Source organism: Zalophus californianus, chromosome X (assembly GCF_009762305.2).
Source record: "Zalophus californianus isolate mZalCal1 chromosome X, mZalCal1.pri.v2, whole genome shotgun sequence".
Classification (NCBI taxonomy): domain Eukaryota; kingdom Metazoa; phylum Chordata; class Mammalia; order Carnivora; family Otariidae; genus Zalophus; species Zalophus californianus.
The window spans coordinates 56,246,208-56,273,211 of record NC_045612.1 but is presented as its reverse complement, the minus strand read 5'-3'; the positions used below and the strand labels follow the sequence as shown (position 1 = coordinate 56,273,211).

Genomic DNA, 27,004 nt, shown 5'->3' with positions numbered 1-27,004 from the left:
AGTAAGTTTTCTGAAATAAGTCATAGCAACATTTTTCTACATACATCTCCTGAAGAAAGTGACAGAAAAGCAAAAAATGAAGTATTGGGACTATATCAAAATAGAAATCTGCACAGCAAAGGAAACTTTCAATAAAACTACAAGGCAATCTACTGAATGGGAGAAGATGTTCGAAAATGATGTTCTTGATAAAAGGTTAGTATCTAAAATATATAAAGTATTTATACAACTCTGGGGCACCTGGGTGGCTCAGATGGTTCAGTGTCTGACTCTTGATATTTATCCAGGTCATGATCTTAAAGTTTTGACACAGAGCCCTGTGTCAGGCTCCATGCTGGGTGTGAAGTCTGCTTAAGATTCTATCTCCTTCTGCCCCTTCCTACTCCCCTTTAAAAACTACAACTCAACATGCAAAACCCAAATAATTCAATTAAAACATGGGCAGAAGTCATGAACAGATATTTCTGCAAAGAAGACATACAGATGACCAACAGACACATGAAAAGATGCTCAACATAACACACCAGGGAAATGCAAATCAAAACTTCAATGAGATATCACCTCACACTTGTCAGATTAGCTAAAATCAAAAACACAAGAAACAACAGGTGTTGGCAAGGATGTGGAGAAATGGGAATACTCTTGCACTGCTGGTGGAAATGCAAACTGGTGCAGCCAATCTGGAAAACAGTATGGAGGTTCCCCAAAAAGTAAAAATAGAACTACCCTATGATCCAGTGATCACACTACTGGGTATTCATCCAAATAACACAAAAACACTAATTCAAAGGGATGCATACAACCATATGTTTATAGCAGCATTATTTACAATAGCCAAATTAAGGAAGCAACCCAAGGACTCACCAACTGATGAATGGATAAAGAAGATGTGGCATATATATAATGGAATATTATTCAGCCACAATAAATAATGAAATCTTATCATTTGAAATGACTTGGATGGAACTATAGAATATAATGATAAGGAAAATAAGTCATTCAAAGAAAAACAAATACCGTATGATTTCACTTATGTGTGGAATATAGAAACCAAACAAATGAGGAAACAGACTATTAACTATATAGAAAAAACTGGGGCGCCTGGGTGGCTCAGTCGGTTAAGTGTCTGCCTTCAGCTCAGGTCATGATCCCAGGTTCCTGGGATCGAGTCCCACATTGGGCTTCCTGCTCGGTGGGGAGCCTGCTTCTCCTCTCCCACTCTCCCTGCTTGTGTTCTCTCTCTCGTTGTCTCTCTCTGTCAAATAAATAAATAAAATCTTAAAAAAAATAGAACAAACTGATGGTTAGCAGATAGGTGGTGGGTGAGGTGATGGGTAAAATAGACAATGGGGGTTAAGGAGCACATTTGTCTGATGAGCACTGGGTTTTGTATGGAATTGTTGCCTCACCATATTGTACACCTGAAACTAATAAAACACTGTATGTTAACTATACTAGAATTATTAAATTAAAAATATTTGAAGGACAAGAGTTTTCCTTTAGGCTACTCATTTACAAACAGATTTACATTTCATGTGTGGCAGGCTATGAATTAGATTTTTGGTTTGAACGCATTTATATACAGTCATGTTGACTTAGGAAGAAATTGGCTTTCCTTGTATATCAGGCCTTTAGAGAGTTTTGCTCTCATTGCTGTATCTTCTCGTTAGTTGATATTTCTCTTTTGTTGTTGACTAATTGGTTTGCTAAACTTTTTTAACAGTATCAGTCTATCATCCTTCTGAAGTTTTGCAAATTCTGAATTCGTGAATTCCAAATTAATGAAGTTTGACAGGGCAATTATTTTAGTTAATGTGAATATAGAATATATCTTCATCTGTCTGTATAGCTGGCTTTTTGCTTTCTGAGACTTCTTTTTCTTTTATTCTCTTGAACACCCTTCTTAGTGAGTGGATCCTGACACATTGTCTTACTTAGATATCTATGTGCCAAATTCATAAGTACTATGAATAGGGAAAAAATCTCCCCAAAATATTCAACTCAGTTTATATTTTGCTGTTTTAGATTCAAATTTAATCCAGTGTTGAGAACTGAAATAATCTATTATGTTTTTTCAAAGTCGTTCCATGTATGAATTACATTTATCTTTTAGTTTTGTCACACAACATTCTAAAAAAATACCACTCATGTTTCCTTTCTATAATATCAGGCCCTGACTATTTAAAATATCTGGAGAAACATATAACCAGATTCATTTTATCGTAAAGATGGTTTAGAAATCTGAAAAACATATTTAGCAAACAAAACAGTGGTATGATTCTCAGAGTGCCAATCATGGGCTTAAAGGATTGTACTACCTGTACTGCTTTGAATATAGCATTCTTAAGTCATTGAGAGAGTGTAATCACTTCAATTTAGCATTTCTACTTCTGTCAGTACCTCATTAACAGCTCTAGTTTGGGTTTGGTAATAGTATGATTAAAAAAAAAAAACAAGAACACTGTGCATGGCCCAAGTATTCAAATAAATCATATGTGCAAATTGCAACAAAGCTAGTAGATTAAGAAAAAACCCATTGTGCTTTTATTTTTTCTTGTAGTTCCTGTTTTCCAAGTACAGTACAAATCAAATATTTGGTACAAGAGGCTAAAAATATAAATTAAAAAATAAAAACACTTCATTATCAATCTGGAAATATTATTTAAAAAAACACCATTTCCTCCTTTCATATATCTCCACTAAAATCTGGTAGTGAAGAAAATAGTTTTTATTTAAAAATATCCATAAATAAGATTTTTTTTTAGAGAACAGTAAATGGCATAGCTTCAAAAGCCCTCTCTTCATGAAACAAGTTCTAAAATTAAAGGATTTAAAACTGCTAAAATTAGTCAGCCAAGGAAACTAATGCACTTCTCAAATGACTTCTAAGCTAAACAATCCCCAAATCCTTTCTTATCCTACCTTAAAATATCTTGAGCTAAAAATGTGATTTCCAGGCCACTAATTTGTAATCCTTATATTTTATCAGTGTAATAAGTGAATTAAGTTTAAAGAAGTTAATAATTTCTGAAATAATAGAAGTTATAAAACTGTCTGAAATCTAACATTTTCTTTAGAATAAATATATATTTTATCTGTACCAGCTTAAATTACTGTATAGAAGACAACACAAAGATTCTAACATCCTATGAATTAAATGTGCAATATAAAGTACATAATGGTGTTGTGGAATACTAGAAAAAAGGGAGCCAGATAGATCTTGGCTTGATACTCAACTCTTGATTTATTAACTGTATAATATTGTACAATTTTTAAATCTTTTTGAGCCTTAATTTCTATATCTGAAAAAATGGAGGTAGAATTTAACTTATAGACTGTGAATATTAAGTGGGTTAATATATAAGGAAATATAAACTGTATTGCCTGGCTCATAACTGACATTCAGTAAATAGACTTCTTCTTCCCCTTCCCTTCCCCTCTCCCTTCTTCTTCTTCTTTTCTTCTTCCTCTTCTTCTTCTTCTTCTTCTTCTTCTTCTTCTTCTTCTTCTTCTTCTTCTTCTTCCTCTTCCTCCTCCTCTTCCTCTTCTTCTTCTTCTTCCTCTTCCTCTTCTTCTTCTTCTTCATCCATTTCCTCTTCCTCTTCTTCTTCTTCCTATTGTATTGGTAATATATGAGGATGTGTAAGTTTTCCTTTTCTGATAAGCATAGACAAAAATAAAATCTATTTTGTTTTTACATGGGAAGTTGCACCATAATTCTAACTATAAATTATATAGTTTATTATAAAATAAAATTAGATATACTTCTGTGTCTCCCAATATGTAGCAACTCTGAAGAGAAATAAGTTTATAAGAAGTACCAGATAAAGCAACTGTCAGTTCTTTCAGTGCCCACTCCAGCCTCATGAAGTTTTTGTTTTGATTGATTGATATTTATTTATAAAATTCCAGTATAACTAATATAAAGTGTTTTATTGGTTTCAGGTGTACAATATAGCAATTCAGCACTCTGCATTGCTCAGTGTTCATCACAATAAGTGTACTCTTAATACTCTTCAACAATTTCACAAATCACCCAACCCATTTCCCATCTGGCAACCACCAGTTTCTTCTCCATATTTAACAGTCTCATTTTTGTTTGTCTTTTTTCCCTTTGTTCATCTGCTTTGTTTCTCTTTTTTTTTTGCTTCTACACATGCATTTAATTAATTAACATATTTGATTATTAATTTATTATGTTCACTTAGCCCCTGTAAGTACCTCATTAGTTTTTGCTGTAGTGTTCAATGATTCATTAGTTGTGTATAACACCCAGTGCTCATCACAACACATGCCCTCCTTAATAACTATTTATTTATTGATTGATTAATTGATTGATCTTTAAAGATTTATTTATTTATTTGAGAGAGAGTGCATGAGTCGGGGGGGCAGAGAGGAGGAAAGCAGACTCTCTGCTGAGTGAGGAGTCTAACACAGGGCTTGATCTCAGGACCCTGCATCATGATCAGAGCCAAAACCAAAATTTGGATGCTTAACAGACTGAGCCACCCAGGTGTCCCAAGTTTTTATTTAAATTCCAGTTAGGGGCGCCTGGGTGGCTCAGTTGGTTAAGCATCTTCTTTCAGCTCAGGTCATGATCCCAATGTCCTGGGATCAAGCCAGGAATCTGGCTCCCTGCTCAGCGGGGAGCCAGCTTCTTCTTATCCCTCTGCCCGCTCCCCCTGCTTGTGCTCTCTCTCTCATATGAAGAAATGAAATCTAAAAATAAATAAATAAATAAATAAATAAATAAATAAATAAATAAATAATTCCAGTTAGTTAATAGACAGTGTAATATTAGTTTCAGGTGTAAAATATAGTGATTCAACTCTTCTGTACAATACCCAGTGCTCATCACAAGTGCACTCCTTCATCCCCACCACCTATTTAATCCATACACCCACCCCTCTCCCCTCTGCTAACTATCAGTTTGTTCTTTATAGTTAAGAGTCTGTTTTGTGGTTTGCCTTCCATTCTGTTTTTTCCCTTTGCTTTTTTGTTTCTTAAATTCCACATATGAGTGAAATCATATGGTATTGATCTTTCTTTGACTAACTTATTTTGCTTAGCATAATACTCTGCAGCTATATTCATGTCCCTTCAAATGGCAAAATTTCATTCTTTTCTATGACTAATATTCAATTGTATATATAGTCTGTATTATATATATTATATATAATCTTATTTATCCATTTCATTAGCAATGGACACTTTAGTTGCTTCCATATCTTAGCTATTGTAAATAATGCTGTAATAAACATAAAGGTGCATATATCTTTTTGAATTAGTGTTTTTGTTTTCTTTGAGTAAATACCCAGTAGTGGAATTATTGTGTTATATGGTATTTCTATTTTTAATTTTTTTAACAAAACTCCAAACTGTTTCCCATAGTGGCTGTGCCAATTTACATTTTCACCAACAAAGCAAGAGTTTCTTTTTCTCCAGATCCTTACCAGCACTGATGTTTCTTGTATTTTTGATTCTAGCCATTCTGACAAGTATAAGGTGATATCTCATTGTGGTTTTGATTTGTATTTCCCTGATGGTTAGCGATAATTGAGCATGTTTTCATGTGTCTGTTGGCCACCTGTATGTCTTCTTTAGCGAAATGTTTACTCAGGTCCTCTGCCCAGTTTTTAATAAGAATGTTTGATTTTCGTGATGAATTGTATTAGTTCTTCATATATTTTGCGTATTAACTGCCTCTTAGATATATCATTTTTAAGTATCTTCTCCCATTCATTGGGTTCTTTTTTTTGTTTTGCTGATGGTTTCCTGTGGTGTGCAAAATTTTTATTTTGGTGTAGTCCCAATAGTTTATTTTTGCTTTTGTTTCCTTTGCCAAAGGAGACCTGTCTAGAAAAATGTTTCTATAAGTGATATCAAAGAGATTACTGCCTAAGTTTTCTTCTAGTTTTATGGTTTCAGTTCTCACATATAGGTCTTTAATCCATTTTGAATGTTTTTGTGTATGCTGTATAAAGTGACCCACTTTCATTCCTTTGCATGTAGCTTTCCAGTTTTCCCCAAACCATTTTTTGAATATACTATGCCACATTGCAGGTTTTCGCCTTTATTTGTTGTTGTAGATTAATTGACCATATAATCGTGGCTTTATTTCTGGGCTCTCTGTTCTGTTCTGTTGATCCATGTGTCTATTTTTGTGCCAGTTCCATATTATTTTGATTACTACAGCTTTGTAGTATATCTTGAAGTTTGGGATTAGGATACCTCCAGTTCTGTTTTTTTCCAAGATTGTTTTGGCTATTTGAGTTTTTTGTGATTCCATACAAATTTTACTATTATTTGTTCTAGTTTTGTGAAAAGAAGTTGCTGATATTTTGATAGAGATTGCATTAAGTGCATAGACTGCTTTGAGTAGTATGGACATTTTAATAATATTCATTCTCCCAATCCATGAGCATGGAGTATCTTTCCATTTGTTTGTCCATCTTCAGTATCTTTCATCAGTGTTTTATAGTTTTCAGAATACAGGTCTTTCACCTCCTTAGTTGAGCTTACTCTCAGGTATTTTATTCTTTTTACTGCATTTGTGAAGGAGATTGTTTCCTTAATTTCTTGTTCTGCTACTTCATTATGTATAGAAATTCAGTGGATTTCTGTACATTGATTTCATATCTTATTATTTTACTGAATGCATGTACTTGTTCCAGTAGTTTTTTGGCAGGGTCTTTAAGGTGTTCCATATATAATATCATGTCATCTGCAAAGTCTGAGTTTTACTTTTTCCTTTCCAATTTGGATACTTTTTATTGCTTTTTCTTGTTGTGGCTACGACTTCTAGTACTATGTTAAATAAAAGTGGTGAGAGTGTACATTCTTTCTTATTCCAGATCTCAGAGAAAAAGCTGCCAGTTTCTCACCATTGAATATGATGCTAACTTTGGGTTTTTCATAAATGGCCTTTATTATTTATTTTGAGGTATACTCCCTCAAAACCTACTTTGTTGAGTGTTTTTATTGTTGTAAAGTTACTTGTATTTTAAATCTATATCTTACCTGAAATTTGGGGAATTCTTTACCATTATATCTTCATACAAGCTCTCTGACCGTTATTTTCTCTCTTCTGTTGGGATTTCAGTTATGCAAATATTGGTATTTTTATGATGTTCCATAAAGTTCTAAGTTCTAAGGCTCTATTCACTGTTTTTCTTTTCTTGTCTTTTTTTTAAGATTTTATTTATTGAAGAAAAGAGAGAGAGATCACACGAGCTGGGGGACAGGCAGAGGGAGAGAGAGAATCTCAAGCAGACTCCACCCTGAGTGCAGAACCTAATGTGGGAGGCTTGACACCATGACCCTGAGTTCATAACCTGAGCTGAAATCAAGAGTCAGAAGCTTAACTGATTGAGCCATCCAGGCGCCTCTCCATTCACTGTTTTCATTTTTTTCTTCATATTTCTCAGATTTTATAATTTCATATTACCTGTCTTTAAGTTCACAGATTCTTACACTGGTTCATTTCTGATGTTGAAGGTCTCTAGTGAATTTTTCAATTCAGGATTGTAGTCCCCAGATCCAGAATTTGTTTGGTTCTTTTTAAAATTTTTATATCTTTGTTGATAATTTCTTCTTCATATATTGTTTTTCTGATCTACTTTAGCTCTTTTTTTGTTTTAACTTAGCTTTCTGAGGATATTTAAGAATAGTGTTTATACAAAATGTGAAAACTTATAGTGCTTTAAGTCAGTTTCTGTATATTTATTTTGTTCCTTTGGAATGGGCCATGTTTCCATGTTACTTAGTGTGTCTTCTGATCTTCTGTCAAAAATGGGCATTTGGAAAGACAGCCATCTTTACAAATCTTTGCATAATGGTCCTTGTGGGGAAGTATTTTACTAATCAGCCCAACATTAAGGTTTGAGTTCTTTATCAGACCTTTTCTGGACATGGACTTTCTGTGGGCTTGAATGGGTGTTTTTTACTCAAACTTCTCATTTATATGGCTACTTATACATGTCTTAATTTCTTCATGTCTCACCCCTACTTCTAGCAGCTTTGGATATATTTTTTGCTCATAATTCCTTACCCCAGGTGTTCATGGATCTGCAGTCCCTCCACAGTTTTCATGTGCTGTGATGCATGCCACTAACTTTTGGGGCTTCTAACCTGAGATCCAAACTTTACTGACACTTTCAACTGAGCTCTAAACTAAGCAATATTGAAAAGAGTTTCTGGGTGGTCTACAGACAGGCTAGAATGTGGCAAATATGTTCCACAATTTTTCTCATATCCTGAGGAAGGAATCAAGGTATAATCTGTTTTCTTCCAATTGCACCATGCTAGTCTGTGAAGGGGTGGTACAAGAGCAAGCATAAATATCATGAAATTTCTTATTCATTTGAATGTGACTTTTTCTTGATTAGGCATGTGTTTTGTTGCTACATAAATTCGACTTGTTTCCAGAGCTCTCACGAAGCTATTTTATTTTGTTTAATTTTATTTATTTATTTGAGAGAAAGAGGGTGAGAGAGAGAGAGAGAGAGCATGAGAGGGGGAGGGTCAGAGGGAGAAGCAGACTCCCCACTGAGCAGGGAACCCCATGCAGGATTCGATCCTCGGATTCCAGGATTGTGACCTGAGTCCAAGGCAGATACTTAACTGACTGAGCCACCCAGGCTTCCCTCACAAAGCTATTTTAATCAGTCTGTATTTCTTTACTTGATGTTTCCATGAGAGAATGAGGGTATGGAGTTTCTTGATCCACCATAGTGTTGATATTACAGAAGTTACTGTTGTCTGATTTTATTTAATTTTAAGGATAATATTGAAGGTTCCTGTGTTTTTCTGAAGAGTAGTAAAACAGACATCAGAAAAATAAGCCCTTCAGTTTGCTTTTGCTGCAAAACTATTTTATAACAATTTTACTGTGAGAAAGAATTGAACGTATTATCTTAAATTTTTAGTGAGAGTTAATTTTAGCAGTCTCTTTGGAAGGCTATTTGGCAATATAAATAAAAAAAATACATACTCTTTAAAGACATTCTTGGAGAGCCTCAAAAAATCCTCCAAGTTTGAAGTTAAAGATCTGAATGAAGTTATATTACAGTGTGCCTTTTACCATAGTTCAAATGCTGTAAAGGCATAGAACCAAGTGTCCATTGATAAAGGAATGGATAAAGAAGATGTGAGATAGATATTAAATGAAATATCATTCAGCTATAAAAAAGAATGAAACCTTGCCATTTGCAACAACATGGATGGATCTAGAGGGTATAATGTTAAGTGAAATGAGTCAGTCAGAAAAAGACAAATACCGTATGATTTCACTTATATGTAGAATTAAAAAAAACAAATGAATAAATGAACAAAAAGCAGGATGAGATCTATACATACAGAGAACAAACTGTTGTAAGAGGAAAAGCATGTGGGGGGATGGGCAAAATAGGTGAAGAAGAGTCAGAGATACAGGCTTCCAATTATGGAATGAATAAGTCACAGGAATAAAAGGTACATCATAGGGAATATAGTCAATAATATTGTAATAGCAATGTATGGTGACAGATGATAACTACAGTATTAGTGATCATAGCATAACCTATAGAGAAGTCAAATCACTATGTTGTATGCCTGAAACTAATGTAACATTTTGTGTCAACTACACTCAAATAAAAAAAAAAAAAAAAAAACAAAGAAAGACACATACACACAGATATCCAGATCTTTAGATACAGGGAAATGGTGGTTGCCAGAGGTAGGTGGGTGGGGGGATGGGTGTAATAAGTAAAGATCAAGAAGTTCAAAATTCAATTTATAAAATAAATAGGTCACAGAAATGAAAAATATAGCATAAGGAATATAGTCAATATGATTGCAATAATGTTTGTTGACAGATGATGACTACACTTATGGTGAACCCTGAGTGATGTATAGAATTATTGAATCATGGTGTACACCTGAAACTAATATACACTGTATGTTAATTATACTTCAATAAAATAAAATATAAAAAAATAAATAAAATACAAATAGCTAAATGAAATGCAAAAGGATAAATCCAATAGACCCAGAGAAGACTCATTGTAATCAAACTGTCAGAAGTAAAACATTTTGAAATTAGTGTGGGAAGTTACATATAAGTAATCATCAATAACATCATTTGTGGTTCCATCAGCAGAAATCTCATAGGACAAAAAAACATTGAGATGATATATTTAAAGTACTGGAAAAAGTGAACTGATAATTCTGTGTCTGGCAAAATTAAGATATTCCTAGATAAATACAAAGAGAGTTTATTACCATTAGACCTCGCCAACAAGAACTATTAAAGGGAATCCTTCAAGTTGGAAGTAAAGATCTTAGACCATAACTCAAAACAAAAATATAATGTCCTCAGAAAATGGAAGATGCATGGCAAATATAAAAACAAGTTATAAAAACAAGTATTAATATAATATTGGCTCATAACCACTTTTTATTCTTCTATAGGATTTATGAGTCTGAAACATAAAAAGGAATATAAATCTGTGATAACGGGTACCCAATACATAAAAATGTAACTCGTGATGTCTATAACAAAAAGGGAGGAGCATAGTTATAAAGGAATCAGTTTTCTATGCAATTGAATCATTGTCTACGTGATGTGGTTAGATTTATCTAGTTACAATAAATTGTTATGACTTTAGGTTATTATATGCAATCTCATTGGTAACCAAAAAGGAAATATATATAGAATATTCACAATTAGAAATGAGGAGGGAATTAAAACATTTCATTACAAGAAAATTAACTTAAGTAGAAATGAAGGCAGTAATGGAGTAAATGAAGAAGTTATTGCAAGATATACAGACTTTGGAATAGTAAAAGGGCATTAAGTAAAAAGTGAAGAAATCTGAAAAAAGTATGGACTTTAGTCTATAAAAACATATCAGTATTGGTTTATTAATTATAAAAAAGTAACATATTGATCTAAGATACTAATAATAAAAGGGGAATTGAGTGTGGATCTGTAAATTTCTATTATCATTTCCATTTTTTCTGTAAATTTAAAACTATTCTAAAAATTTTGGTCTAAAATAGATTTTTGGTATGGTAAAATGTTATTAACAATAATGGTTCTTTGTAATGATTGCCCATATTCCCCTCCTCACTCTCAAAACTCAATAAATTTACCCATTTTGCCATAGTAAAAAAAAAGTTAATGTAGAATATTTTTTGTTAAATCAGAACATATTTTATTTTATTTTTTATTCATTTTTATTGTTATATTAATCACCATACATCATTAGTTTTTATTTTATTATGTTATGTTAATCACCATACATTACATCATTAGTTTTTGATGTAGTGTTCCATGATTCATTGTTTGCTTATAACACCCAGGGCTCCATTCAGTATGTGCCCTCTTTAATACCCATCACCATGCTAACCCCTCCCCCACCCCCCTCCCCTCTAAAACCCTCAGTTTGTTTCTCAGAGTCCTTAGTCTCTCATGGTTCATCTCTCCCTACGATTTCCCCCCCTTCATTTTTCCCTTCCTGCTATCTTCTTCTTCTTCTTCTTTTTTTTTTTTTTACATATAATGTATTATTTGTTTCAGAGGTACAGGTCTGTGATTCAACAGTCTTACACAATTCACAATGCTCACCATAGCACATACCCTCCCCAATATCTGTCACCCAGCCACCCCATCCCTACCACCCCCTACCACTCTAGCAACCCTCAGTTTGTTTCCTGAGATTAAGAATTCCTCATATCAGTGAGGTCATATGATACATGTCTTTCTCTGATTGACTTATTTCGCTCAGCCTAACACCCTCCAGTTCCATCCACATCATTGCAAATGGCAAGATTTCATATTTAGTCACTGATATTAGACTTATATATTAAATCAGTGATTACATGTTAATTGTGTACAAAATATTGTATTCGGTGCATCCTTTATTATTGTTCTTTAAATATAGCCTCTGCTTTCAAATTCTTAAAAAACTAACTATAGAATTAAGAGGTAGACCAGAGTGTTTCAAACTTGGTACCATTGAAATTTTTGGCTGAACAATTATTGTAGAGGGCTGCCCTGTGCATTATAGTGTGTTTACTAGTATCTCTGGCCTCTACCAATTTATGCCAGTAACACCCTTCCATAGTTATGACAACCAAAAATAAAGAATTCTCTGTACTTTTCAAAGTTTTTTTTTTATAATTCTATAACTGTTCTAAAAATTGAAGTCTATTAATTAAATGAATAACAGTTCCATACAAAAATGTTTTAAAGATATTTATGGAAATACTACATCTTGGTAGTTAGGATGAACTTAACATAAAATTTCACCTTTATACAGAGACTTTCATGTACATTTTCTCAGGTAATCATCTGAAGAGCCCTGTGACATAAACATTACTGTTGATAGTATTGGTATTAGTATTATTTTTATCTCCATTTTATAGGAGAAAATTAAAGCTTAGAAGGATAAAGTGACTTGCCCAAGATCACTCAGCTTGTATACAAAGGCAGGAACTAAAACTAGGCATTTTGATGCTTTTTTCATTTCAGCATGCTGCCTCCCATGTCACCATCTGTAGATATCATACAATAAAGAAAAGGGAAGAACATTCTCTGATGCATTGGCTTCCATTGTAACATCTGACCTAACATTACAATATTTAAAATGGAAGCAAGAGAATTGTAATTTATGAGCTCTGGGAACTCATTCAGATTGGGTTATGTTTCAATAGTTTAATTGTTGTTGTTGTTTTGCTTACTTGACTTGTTTTATTACAGTCTGCTTAGATAATGACCAAGAATAGATTATAATAATTTATATATTTAGCTTAATATGTATGTTATATTTTGGATGCAATAAATTGATATATCCATATTTCTTTGTGTACTAATTTCTTACTTCTTAATGAGACACAAGCTACAGTGGCCTTTGTCTTTTGAAACATAACAAAACTGTGTGTGGTTCATGTTGATAGGATTTTGATTCTAAAAATCTGTATTTTAATTATAAATAATACTGCAGATATCTAATAAATTTGTGTGCCCAAGTAAACACATCCCAAACTAGTCAGTAATTAAAAATAATTTTTTTGTCCTTAACCAAATTAGGCTGAAGAAATTTCACAGAATAAAATTATTTCCTGGCCAGAACTTCCCAAAATATATTCCTCCTTTAGAATATGCTCCTCTTCAATAAATGATGGAGTATACATGAGGAAAGCTAAATAATATGACATTGATGTTTGATTGACTCAGTGTAAATCAAACCATTACTTGAGCAGAGGAAAGATTAGGTTTCCTTAACTGAGTTAAGTGAAACCTGAATGATTTCTTGCCTATGGTGAGAAGGTATTTTTCCTCTCAAAAACAATTATATTTTGTAGCAGACAATTTTTAAGGATATTCATACCATGCTACCTCAAGTATCCATGTAATACTGTGACTGAATGTCCAAAAGAGCCTTTAAAGGTTAAGAAAATTCAGAGATTAAAAAAAAAGAAGATTCAGAGGTGAATCATTTATTTAAATTAAACAGAAATTAATGTCGCCCAGGACCAATTATCTTGAAAGAAACACAGGCCGAGTTAGGGTGGGGGAAACTAAAACTAATGGTGGTTGGAAAATGATGCCTGAAAGCAAGAAAGACAATAGTAAAAAAATTAAGTATGTTCATCCAAGCATTAAGTTTCTACTGATTGTAAGCCTCTATATGCTTGTGTTAATATTAAAATTCCACCATTGTGTGTTGCTGAAAAAACATGTAGACAACTTTCTTCATTGTAAATTCAACAGTCATCATATTTGCTTAAATAGTCAAAAGGTACAAACTTCCAGTTAGAAGATGAAAGAGCTATTATGGACATTGCTGCTATGAACATTGGGGTGCATGTGCTCCTTGTTTTCACTACATCTGGATCTTTGGAATGTGGAAGGAGCCAAGATGTCCTTCAACAGATGAATGGACAAAGAAGATGTGTTCATATTTACAATGGAATATTACTCAGCGATCAGAAAGGATGAATATCTACCATTTGCATGGACATGGATGGAACTGGTGGAGATTATGCTGATGAAATAAGTCAAGCAGAGAAAGACAATTACCATATGGTTTCACTCATATTTGGAACATAAGGAATAGCACGGAGGACCATAGGGGAAGGGAGGGAAAACTGAATGGGAAGAAATCAGAAAGGGAGACAAACCATGAGAGACTCTAGACTCCAGGAAACAAACTGAGAGTTGCAGAGAGGAAGGGGTGGAGGGATGGGGTACCTGGGTGATGGGTATTAAGGAAGGCACGTGTTGTGATGAACACTGGTTTTATATGCAACTAGTGAATTGTTGAACACTCTTTCAAAAATTAATGATGTACTATATGTTGGCTAATTGAACATAATAATAAAAAAATAAAAAATAGAAAACAAACAAAAAAAAAGATGAAAGAGCCAAGATGTCCATCGACAGATGAATGGATAAAGAAGATGTGGTATATATATACAATGGAATATTACTCAACAATTGGAAAGGATGAATACCCACCATTTGAATTGATGTGGATGAAACTGGAGGGTATTGTGCTGGGTGAAACAAGTCAATCAGAGAAAGACAATTATCATATGGTTTCACTTATATGTGGAATATAAGAAACAGTGCAGAGGATCATAGGAGAAGGGAGGGAAAACTGAATAGGAAGTAATCAGAAAGGAAGAAAAACCATGAGAGGCTCTTAACTACAGGAAACAAACTGAGGGTTCCCAGAGGGGAGGTGGGTGGGGGTGGGGTCATTGCATGATGGGCATTAAGGGGGATACATGATGTGATGAACACTGGGTGTTATATGCAAATGATGAATTATTGAACTCTACATCTGAAACTAATGATGTACTATATGTTGGCTAATTGAATGTAAATTAAAAAAAGTAAAAATTAAAATAAAATCTATTGATCTGGAAAAAAAAGAAGATGAATAAGCTCTGGGGATCTAATGTACAGCACGGTGACTATAGTTAACAATATTGTATTGTACACTTGAAAGTTGCTAAGACCCTAGATCTTAAGTGTTCTCACCACACACATGAAAAATAGTAACTATGTGAGGTGATGGATGTGTTAACTAACCTTATTCTGGTAATAATTTTACAATATATACATATATGAAATCATTACACTGTACACCTGAAACTCACACAATGTTATATATCAATTATATCTCAATAAATCTGGAAAAAAGATATAAAAGATGGAAATTGTATATTTTCTTGATGGGGCTGACATTGTAAAGAATGTTATGGAACTCTTAAGTTTGAGATTCTTCAAGAAACACATAATGAGTATTCCATGGAGAAGCTTCAGGACATAATTAAATTTGAAATGTATTTTGAATCATCACTACAATTTTATGCCTAATGGCATAATTGTGATACCAATAAAAAACAAAGAAAGAGGCTAGCATTTTGAAATTTATGTTTGTGCATATAAAAATTACCATTAGCCCTTCAATGGAACTATACATATTTATGGTTCCATTCCAAGTATTACTATGCACTATGATACTTCACTTTAATGGAAAATTAGTAATTATAACGAAATATTTAAAATTGGAGGACAAATTTTAATTTAACTTTAATCCAGTACATTTCTTTTAGAAGTTGGTGTGTCCAAATTTCCACTGGACATTTGCACACTCACTAAGAGAATAAACCATATTCTCCCTCTTACCCACCTTTCAGATTGGATACACAAAATCCTGAAGAAATGAGTGTCAACAGATCTGAGGAGCAGTTCCATGCTATAAACCATGCAGAGCAAACTCTCCACAAAATGGAGAACTACCTGAAAGAGAAACAACTGTGTGATGTACTACTTATTGCTGGACACCTCCGAATCCCAGCCCATCGGTAAGTATCCTTATGCAGATAGATATGAGTTTCATGAGTATAGCATGTGAATGAGAATGAACTGGTCCATTGAAAACAAATTAGAATGCTGAGGAGAATATATTCTTATCTTCCTACATTGAAAAAGCATTAGCATATACGATCCATTTCCTTGTGTGATATTTAGAAGAGCCAAACTTCAGAGAAATTGATGCAAAACAGCACAAACCCTCAAAAGAAAATCAACCTACTTAATTTACCTTTCTAATTTCACTACACTTTACTAAACTCTGCAAGATTCATGCAGATAACAAACTCAGCAGTGTTACAAACTTACTGATTGTACTTCATGGTTTTCAATGAGACTACTGACTAATTTAAGTTCCTATGAAACATTCCTATTTCAAGGTTGGTTCTCAGCGCAGTGTCTGATTATTTTGCTGCAATGTTTACTAATGATGTGCTTGAAGCCAAACAAGAAGAGGTCAAGATGGAAGGAGTTGATCCTAATGCACTTAATTCCTTGGTGCAGTATGCTTACACAGGTAAAGTGGCATGTATTAAGTCATTCAATCCTCACAATAACCCTACATTATATAATCTACATTATTATTCCAACTAGAAATGAGAAAACTGAAGGATCAACCAGTTAGGTAGCTTTCCCAAGGTAGTAAGGGGCAGAATCAGAATTTAAATTCAGTAGTATAAAAGAATAAGACATAAATAATATGTTATAAAAATTTTGACCATGAGAGAATAAAGCTATTTTAACACAAAAATACAAGGACATGTCTGTCTCTCTCTTGAATGGTGTGGGTATTTTCTCATTTTTTAAATTTATTTATTTATTTATTCATTTATTTATTAATTCATTTATTTATTTATTTAGAGTATGTGAGAGGGGAGAGGGTCAGAGGGACAGGGAGAGAGAATCTCAAGCAGACACCATGCTCAGCACTCAGAGCTCAATGCGGGGCTTGATCCTAAGACCCAGTGATCATGACCTGAGCTGAAATCAAGAGTTGGACACTTAACCAACTGAGCCACCTAGGCACCCCCATTCTCATTTGTAAAAACTAGAATTGTAGTATTCCAACTCTATATTAGAGACATAGTCTCTTCCTTTGAAATAATAAAGTCATATTTACTCAAACTATAAGACAAAGGTAACAAGATGAGTTTGGAGGCCAATAAGTATTTATTTATATTTTCCAACTTTATTGAGCAATAATTGGCAAATATAATTTTATATATTTAGAGTATACTATGTGATGATTTGCTATACATACACAAGTGGAATGATTACATAGATGAAGGTAATTAATGCACACATTATCTCAAATAGTTAATTCCTTTTTTATGGCGAGAATCCTTAAGATATACTCTCAACAATTTTCAAGTATACATTACTGAATACCATATTATTAACTATAGACACCATGCTGTACATTAGATCCTCACAACTATTTAATCTTATAACTGAAAGTTTACACCCTTTGACCTACACCTCCCCAGTTCCCCCTCTCAGTCCCTAGCAACCACCAATCTACTTGCCATTTCTAAGAAATCAGAAAAAAAATAGATATATTTCCTTATCCATTCAACTGTTGAAGGACATTTAGGTTCGTTGTTTCCATTTAGCTATTGTAAATAATAGTGCAACAAACATGGGAGTGCAGATATCTCTTAAGATCCTGATTTCATTTCTTTTTTTTTTCACAGTTATATTTTTTATTTGATCATAAATTCAGTGGCGATTAAACAGTCCATTTCATTATAAAATATAATTTGCTTAACGGTTTCCCTTTTATGTTCACTTAAATTGCTCTTAGGTTTTTGCTGTTAGAAATATTACAGTATGCATTAAGATATTGGCCCATATAAGTTATTTTTTTTAATTTTTTTATTGTTATGTTAATCACCATATATTACATCATTAGTTTTTGGTGCAGTGTTCCATGATTCATTGTTTGTTCATAACACCCAGTGCTCCGTGCAGAACGTGCCCTCCTCAATAAAAAATATGGAACGCTTCACGAATTTGCGTGTCATCCTTGCGCAGGGGCCATGCTAATCTTCTCTGTATCGTTCCAATTTTAGTATATGTGCTGCCGAAGCGAGCACCTGATTTCATTTCTTTGTACATATAATCATGAGTAGGATTTTTGGATCATATGGTAGTTTTATTTTTTAATTTTTTTATGAACCACTATACTGTTTTCTATAATGCTGTATTAATTTACATTCCTACAAACAGTGCATAAAGGTTCTCTTTTCTCCAAAACCTCACCAACATTGGCTATCCCTTCTTCTGATTTTGATTCACATTTCCCTGGTATTTAGTAATTTTAAGCACATTTTCATATCCCTATTGGTCATTTGTATGTCATTTCTGGGGAAAAAAAAAGATCCAGTTTACTTGCTCTTTTTTATTTTTATTTTTATTATTTGTAAAAATTTTATTTATTTATTTGAGAGAGGGAGAGGGAGAGCATGAGGGGGAGTGGGGCAGAAGGAGAGACAGAAGCAGACTCCCCGCTGAGCAGAAAGCCCAATGCAGGGCTGGATCCCAGGACCCTGAAATCATGACCTGAGCCAAAGGCACACACTTAACCCACAGAGCCACCCAGGAGCCCCTAGTTGTTCTTTTTTTAATTGGATTATTTGTTTTCATGCTATTGAATTATATGAATCCTTTATATCTTTTAGATATTAACCCCTTATCAGATATATGGTTTGCAATATTTCTCTCATTCTGTAGATTGCCTTTTCAATATATTTTATATTTCCTTTCTGTGCAGAAGCTTTTTAGTTTGATGTAGTCTCACTTGTTTATTTTAGATTTTGTGGCCTGTATTTTGGTGTATTACCAAGAAATTATTGCCAAAACCAATTTCAAGGAGATTTTTTACTATTTTCTTCTAAGATTTTATGATTTTGTTCATTAAGAAATTAATATTCTTCTGAATAACCAGGCCAAGTTTCAATGTCTGTAGCAGGTGAATCTTAGATCTGAATCTGAGAATAGTTCATAACTTCTCTGGGTCTCATAAGATATAGGCAGGTCTCTCCCTTCAAAATCCATGACAAAAAACAAACAACTCAAGAAAGTCTGCTGATGGACAAGACCCTTTCACCACATATTTTAGAGGTTGAAACAAATAAAGAGCATCTCACAGTATGTATTTACTCTTTTATTTATGCTTGTAAAACCATATAGAATCCATATTAAGGCATCTTACAAGGAGAAAATACAAAGAAATAGTTTATAGTACATATACTCCATATGAAATATCATTTTTTATAACTTACTTATACTTTGGCTAAAACAAAAAAAGGATATAACAAAATGCAAAATAACTTACATTTGCAATAAGTCATCAACAATGCTTCCTCTGAAAATTTTATATGTATGTGCATATACATATTTAAATATATATATATTATATCTCAATATAAAGGAAATAGCTTACATAGCTCTGATCTCATTCTAAAAAAAATCTCTTCACAGATATTTTCAAACAGAGCCAGTTTTTTATATCTAAGGAAATGATCATACAAACATTTATTTGAGGACTGTTAACAATATTATTTTTCTTTTGAGACGATACCAGGTATCAGTTCCAGGCATAATATCTGAGCAAATTCATCCTTATCAGCTAATAAATGCAGACAGACACACAAAAATATAGACATATAACCTCAATGCTCTACTTAGTTATCAAATTTTTTTCATACAAATGATAGTTACCTGTATGGTCATTATACAATATGACAAAATACTCCTTGAGTCATAGTATTTACAGGTATTTATATAAGATTTATTTATTTATCTGTTTACTTATTTAATTTAGGTGAAAGAATTGTAGATTTTTTTCTTTTTTTATTTAAATTCAATTAGCCAACATATAGTACATCATTAGTTTCAGATGTAGTGTTCAATGATTGATATAAGATTTAGATGAGGTCTAAGATGACAAAGAAATAACAAGTTGCTGTTCTTTACAATAAAGGTGTTCACTGTTCATTTGCTACAGTTGTTTTTGATAATCTAGTCTGGCGACCTTCAGCCATCTTATTAATGTTATTACAGACTCCCTTGCATATGTTGGCTTTGAAAGGTATTTCCATAGTGGTTACTGTGCACTAGAAAAGATAGCCCTAGTAATGAGAGAAATTGAAAAATTCAACTAGTTAGCATATATGTGTCTTACTTTTGGGACATATAATCATTCTTTACTTTTTCAAACCATCTAGGTGTTCTGCAGTTAAAAGAAGATACTATTGAAAATTTGTTGGCTGCAGCTTGTCTCTTGCAGCTGACTCAAGTCGTTGAAGTCTGCTCCAATTATCTCATAAAGCAGCTCCATCCTTCAAACTGCTTAGGAATTCGATCATTTGGAGATGCTCAGGGCTGTACAGAGCTCCTAAGTGTGGCACATAAGTACACAATGGTAAAATAAATTGCTTCAAATTAACTTGTAGTAATATTATATTAACACAATATCTGACTTACTGACTGGTTTACTGATATGTATTTGTACATATGCATGTGTGTGTGTGTATATATACACACAGCCTTTCCAATGGAAAGACTATAATGTTGGGATAAAATTGAAGAGCAATATAAATTTATATAACTTGCAAATGACTTGCACATAATGGATATTAGATAAAAATATTTGGTTGAGCTGTACTCAAGCAAGTTTCTCATTTTTTAAACTGAAAAGTTTTAATTAAATCTCAAAGCTTGGAGAAATGAGAATACTGCAAAAAATTAAATCATTTAAGGAAATATTTCAAGTCATATCCACAGTATTAGGAAAATATACTGTCCGTGATTTCTTTTTCTTTAATGATTTTTATTTATTTGGGCACCTGGGTGGCTCAGTTGGTTAAGCGACTGCCCTCAGCTCAGGTCAGGATCCTGGAGTCCCAGGATCGAGTCCCACATCAGGCTCCCTGTTCAGCAGGGAGTCTGCTTCTCCCTCTGCCCGTCCCCCTCTCATGCTCTCCTCTCTCTCTCAAATAATTAAATAATCTTTAAAAAAAAGATTTTTATTTATTTGACAGAGAAAGAGAGAGAGAGAACACAAGCAGTGGGAGAGGCAGGCAAAGGGAGAGGGAGAAGCCTGATGTGGGACTCAATTCCAGGACCCTGTGAGAATGACCTGAGCCGAAAGCAGATGCTGAACTGACTGAGCCACCCAAGTGCCCATCCCTGATTTAAGTTTTTATTTACATTCCATTTAGTTAGCATACAGTGCACTATTAGTTTCAGGTGTACAATTTAGTGATTCAACATGTACATACAGCACCGGTGCTCATCACAAGTGCATTCCTTAATCCCCATTATCTATTTAACCCATCCTCCCACCTACCTGCTCTCTGGTACCCATCAGTTTGTTTTCTATAGTTAAGGGTCTGTTTCTTGGTTTGTCTCTCTTTTTTTTCCCCCTGTGATCATTTGTTTCTTAAATTCCACACATGAGTGAAGGCATATGGTATGTTCCTTTCTCTGACTGACATATTTTGCTTAGTGTAATACTCTGTAGCTCCAACCACATTGTTGCAAATAGCAAGAGTTCATTGTTTTTGATGGTTGAGTAATACACACACACACACACACACACACACACACACACCATTTCTTCTTTATTCATTCATCAGCTGATAGACATTTGGGCTCTTTCCACAATTTGGCAATTATTGATAATGCTGCTATAAACATCAGGGGGCATGCATCCCTTCAAATTAGTATTTTTGTATTATTTAGGTAAATACCTAGTAGTGCAATTGCTGGATGATAGGGCTGTTCTATTTTTAACTTTTTGATGAACCTCCATCCTGTTTTCCAGAGTGGCTGCACCAGTTCGCATTCCCAACAGCAGTGTAAGAGGGTTCCTCTTTCTCCACATCCTCACCAACAGCTTTTGTTTCTTGTGCTGTTAGTTTTAACCATTCTGACAGGTGTGAAGTGATATCTCATTGTAATTTTCATTTATATTTTTCTGATGATGAGTGATGTTGAACATCTTTTCATGTATCTGTTGGCCATCTATATGTCTTCTTTGGAAAAATATCTATTCATGTCTTCTGCTCATTTTTTAATCAGATCATTTGTTTCTTTGTGCTTGATTTTTTGTAATATTAGAATTTTAGCTTCTAAAAGTGTATACATTATGATTTCTAATGAAAGTTAAATAACATTCAATAAGAAAAGGAATTCAATATAAAAACATTCAATAAGAACAAAAACTAATTAATATATCAATATTAAGTGGAAGAGCTTAAGAACTATCAAAAGCAACTAATTCTACTGAATGGATATTTTATGTCTTAACAAAAATATCTATTTTGGTTAAAAACAACTTGCAGTTCAATCCTTTAACATAACTAACTTAAAATCCTTCTCAATTCTATAAGTAATCATAATAAATTAACTGAACATGTTTGTATGTGTTAATTCTTTTAAAATTGGATCGGATAAGACTATCTTTATTCAGTCAAGTGACAGTGACGTGAAATATAGATTGTAGGGAGACCAGAAAAAGTAGTCAGAGGATATTAAATTACCATTAATGCTAATAATTCCCTGATGCAAAGAAGAAAATGAACTTTTAGGGCACCTGTGGCTCAGTCAGTTAAGCGGCTGCTTTTGGCTCAGGTCATGATCCCAGGGTCCTGGGATCAGGCTCTCTTCTTAGCAGGGAGCCTGTTTCTCCCTCTCTCTCTCTGCCTACTTATGCGTGCTCTCTCTCTCTGTCAAATAAATAAATAAATAAATAAATAAATAAATAAATAAAAATATAAATAAAATCTTTAAAAAAAAAAGGAAGTGAACTTTTGAACCCCTGAAGCAGGAAAATTATGAGATGGATCTTTCTGTAAAATCTGATCAAAAAGATAAATCTTTCACTCTAAGAAAATTGCTATGGTTATTTAAGATTCAAAAACAAAGAGGTAAGTACATAAAAGCAAACAATAGAGAATCACATCTAAAAATAAAATTAACATTATGAATTTATGATTGAGAGGCATATAAACAATATTTTGTTAACATTTAATACAGATCTTAAATTTTTCAACTTTCCAATATTTGAATACTCTAAATTTTCCTTGTAAAACTTTCTCCCTCTTTTTCCCATCCCTGGTCATTGTTCAAAATTTGAAGTTTCAAACAAAGTCCTCAAACTATAGCATTTTGGGGAGAATTATATTATAATGGATTGAGAGTTTAACATATGTTACCGAATCATACTATTTATATTCCTATGTGCTAAATACGGATGCCATATAATCTATAGGAACATCAGTTATATAGCTCAAAGAATAATCCTACCACAAAAGCCAAACATGAAAACTACCTGTTAATTTACTTAAATTCTTAAACTAAGTATTAAGTTTCCTGTCTGTTATCTTACTCTCACTGTCAAAACACATTCTGATAAACAGCTTGAATTATTTTTGTTCCTCAAAATGAACTTGTCTTCCTTTTCTTATTATGTGGATGAAACTGAGTGTTAAAGCAGGATTTGCAAAAAGCACATTACTGCTGTCTCACTTAACTCCCTTTCTTCAGTTATTTTAGTATCTACTATAAATAAAGCAAAGGAGGCAACGGTCTTGCTATAATAATGTTTTTGTAATACTGTATTGATATTATAAAAATACAAATAATTTTATTTTTTAAGAATAATTTTGAACTCTCGGGGCGTCTGGGTGGCTCAGTCGTTAAGCGTCTGCCTTCGGCTCAGGTCATGATCCCAGGGTCCTGGGATCGAGCCCCTCATCAGGCTCTCTGCTCCGTGGGAAGCCTGCTTCTCCCTCTCCCACTCTCCCTGCTTTTGTTCCCTCTCTTGATGTGTATCTCTCTGTCAAATAAATAAATAAAATCTTTAAAAAAAAGAATAATGTTGAACTTTCAAGACTCAATTACAAACATTTGAATATTAGACGGTGTAAAACATAATCTCCCTCCCTAATGTAAATGGGCTTCATTCAGAAATATCCTCACAGATACACCCAGAATAATGTTTGATACAAAGTCTAGACACTCCATGGTTAAGTCAAGTTGACACACTAAATTAGCCATCATAATTCTATAAATAGTAGTCTGCACTGATGAAACACTCAGCAAGTATGTTATGTTTATCTAGTAAGTTTTACAACAAAGTAAGTGTGGATTAAAAAATGAGTATCAAACCTCTTGGAAAGGTATATAGAAGAAAGTGTTTATCTTGAGATTAGAAACAAAATAATTCAAAAATAAAACAATTTAAAATTAATCTTTAAGCTTAACTAAATATTTCTCTGCAGTACTGGATATTGCAGTGCCATGTGTATACTTTAAATCAATATATATATTTTTTATTTAGACTAGGTTACTATATTGCCAAACAATTTTCAGTAATCTCATTGGGAAGTTTCTCTGGGACCATAACAAATTCTATCATAACTCTAATTTCCCGCTATATAAATTGACCATCATATAAACTATTTGAATCATTTCTTAACTTTTTAAATGCATAACCAAATTTGATAGATTTTTCTATGATCCACATTAGCCATTGAGTAGGTTTTACCGACTGGGTCAATCTCTCTCTCTCTCTTATTAGCTTTCTATTTTTCTTTTCTTTCATTGGAGAGTGGATAGAAAGGAGAATGAGATAAAGGGTTTTCCATCATATTGACAATGATATAAACTCTGAGTTTACATACACTACCAGTAATAGGTAATCATAGATTTTTAGAGTTTTATCTTTTCCTTAACCCATTCACAAAAATTATATCACTTATGAAAGGCAGTTGCAGTGTTGAGCAAAATGGAGTAGACCTAAAGACTTAAGTTTGAATCTATACTTTGCCATTTATTGCACAGGAGACCAAACAATTCACATAACCTATTTTCTCATCAGAATAATTTCACCACCTACAAGATCATATTGGTGATGACTTAATGTTTTTTTTTTTTTTTGACTTAATGTTTGTGAAAGTGTGATGTGCTGTACAAATGTAACATATTATTAGTTATAGTACTAGTTCCATTACTTTGCTGTAGGTGAGAGGGTTTTCAACCAGGGACATCTGCTACATTAAAAACAGTAGTCTTCTCTTAATTGTTTACCTTAGTCATGAGAGGGCTCTTCATTTAAATAGACAATTTAGCTTGGAATTTATGGTACTAGAGCTCTCTGATGGGTCTATCAAACAATGGTTTTTGTATGAATAATTTTACTATTACGCTAACTCAGTTCAACAATGACTAAACTCTGAGTGGAGCTGAGGTAGTGATTTGATTTATCCAAGATTCCCCCCAATTTATTTAGAGGCTGTTTTAAGCTGCTTCAAGAATATCTCTTTATTTGGCAACATAAATTACCAACTAGACAGGTTTATCTCCATTTTGGAAGTATATCACATTTAAAACGAGATTTTTTTACTATGAAAAATGTTGAAAAAGGTAATTGTGTTGTATAGAAAAATATGCAACATTATAAATAAGAAAAAATATATAGTGGTGTTTTGATGAAAAAATTTGAAACACAGCTGCCTGAAATTTGATACTTGATAAAATATAACACTGTGACAGAAGAGAGAATTAAGGAATAATACATAAAAATTGCAAGACAATCCCATTCACCCCCCCTAAAAAATAATTCCATAAGAGTCCCTTTTGGATTGTCCTAAATCTGTGTATTATCCATTGTAAAATATAACTTTGCCTTGGTTAATAGATCATGCTTTTCCATAAGAGAAAAGAGTTTGTCATCAATCTGTTTGTCTCAACTCAAAGGAATTCAGTATGTTGCCCCCTCAAATGCACAGCCAGAGTTACCTCTCCCAGGTCTTCAAGGTAGCCTCCCCCTTGAAAATTTCCACCCTTTTTCTTAAGGGTTTTGGCTAAAGACCAACTCAACATCAATCAATTCTGGAGTCGTAAGTTGTTGCCACCCACAACAGCTAGGAGAGGAAAGCACTGGTATCAACTCAGGCACTACCCATGTGGCCTATGAAGCAATTAATCCCTTTGTGTTCAATAAATAATTCTCAGGGGAAACATTTGGCTCCTCAACTTCAGAAGACTCCCCATGCCCTCTGTCACAGGCAGCAATGACACCTATTTGTTATAAAAGCATATACCTGTCCCTCTGGTCTTTTCTGAATTTTAACAAAGCAAAATGTTCATATGTTTGTTTGGTTAAGACATTTCTAAAGTACAAAGTTTCAATAGAAAATCTTTCTTTTCTAGGAACACTTCATTGAGGTAATAAAGAACCAAGAATTCCTCTTGCTTCCAGCTAATGAAATTTCAAAACTTCTGTGCAGTGATGACATTAATGTGCCTGATGAAGAAACAATTTTCCACGCTTTAATGCAGTGGGTGGGGCATGATGTGCAGGCTAGGCAACGAGACCTAGCAATGTTGCTTTCTTATATCAGACTGCCATTACTTCCACCACAGGTATGGAAATTTACCCAGGTAACATATAGTTCTAAACTACCACTAAACATAAATCCATTCTTTTTTTGTTTAATTTTATTTTATTCATAGGATTTCTGTTAATTGGAGTGTATAGTATTTGTCTCATAGGATTTCTGTTAACTGGAGTGTATAGTATTTGTCTCACAGAAGGACATATCCAACCTTCAATTAGCACTATTTATGATGCAGAGAAAACAAGTAGAAAAAATAAGCTACAGATAATCCCTAAAAAAAAAAAATCTAAGAAAGCATATTCTTTAGTTTCTTATCAAACAACACTTGTAAGAAGCAGAGAAAATGACGAGGCTTTTTTTTTCTTTTCCTGCCCACCTTCTAGGCAAGCTGATAATAACCAATATAGTAGCATCCCAAAGGAGCTTTAGCAAGGAGTTAGTCTGGCTAATACTAACATGGTTAATTACCTGCTATGATTGAAATCATACTATAGTAGCTTCAGATGAACTACAGAATCATTATAATTACAACCTTATCATACATGCTGGAGGATAATAGTAAAAATGATTCTGAAAACAAATATCCTTGGATATAATTTGGGATTGACCTACCTTATACTGAATTTTAGTAAGTGAAGCTTAGTGAGGTTGGAGTGCAGTCTCATTATATACTTCTACCATTGGTGATAACAATTTTTCTCTGTAGCAAATTGATCAATAGTAG

The 27,004-nt window shown here is 33.3% G+C and overlaps 1 protein-coding gene and 1 non-coding gene across 3 annotated transcripts in view; one reads left to right on the top strand and one right to left on the bottom strand.

The window, feature by feature from the left end:
• Positions 1-27,004, top strand: part of KLHL4 (kelch like family member 4) — a 150,714-nt gene that overhangs the window by 58,418 nt on the left and 65,292 nt on the right. For both annotated transcript variants that reach the window (XM_027608380.2, XM_027608379.2), the window contains exons 2-5: positions 15,694-15,861; positions 16,249-16,385; positions 20,098-20,294; positions 26,093-26,305. In XM_027608380.2, coding sequence (XP_027464181.1) covers positions 15,694-15,861; positions 16,249-16,385; positions 20,098-20,294; positions 26,093-26,305 — 715 coding nt within the window. The remainder of the gene's footprint in view (positions 1-15,693; positions 15,862-16,248; positions 16,386-20,097; positions 20,295-26,092; positions 26,306-27,004) is intronic.
• LOC113931586 lies at positions 17,858-17,964 on the bottom strand. Its single transcript, XR_003522753.1, has one exon. It is a non-coding gene; the product is annotated as a U6 spliceosomal RNA (small nuclear RNA).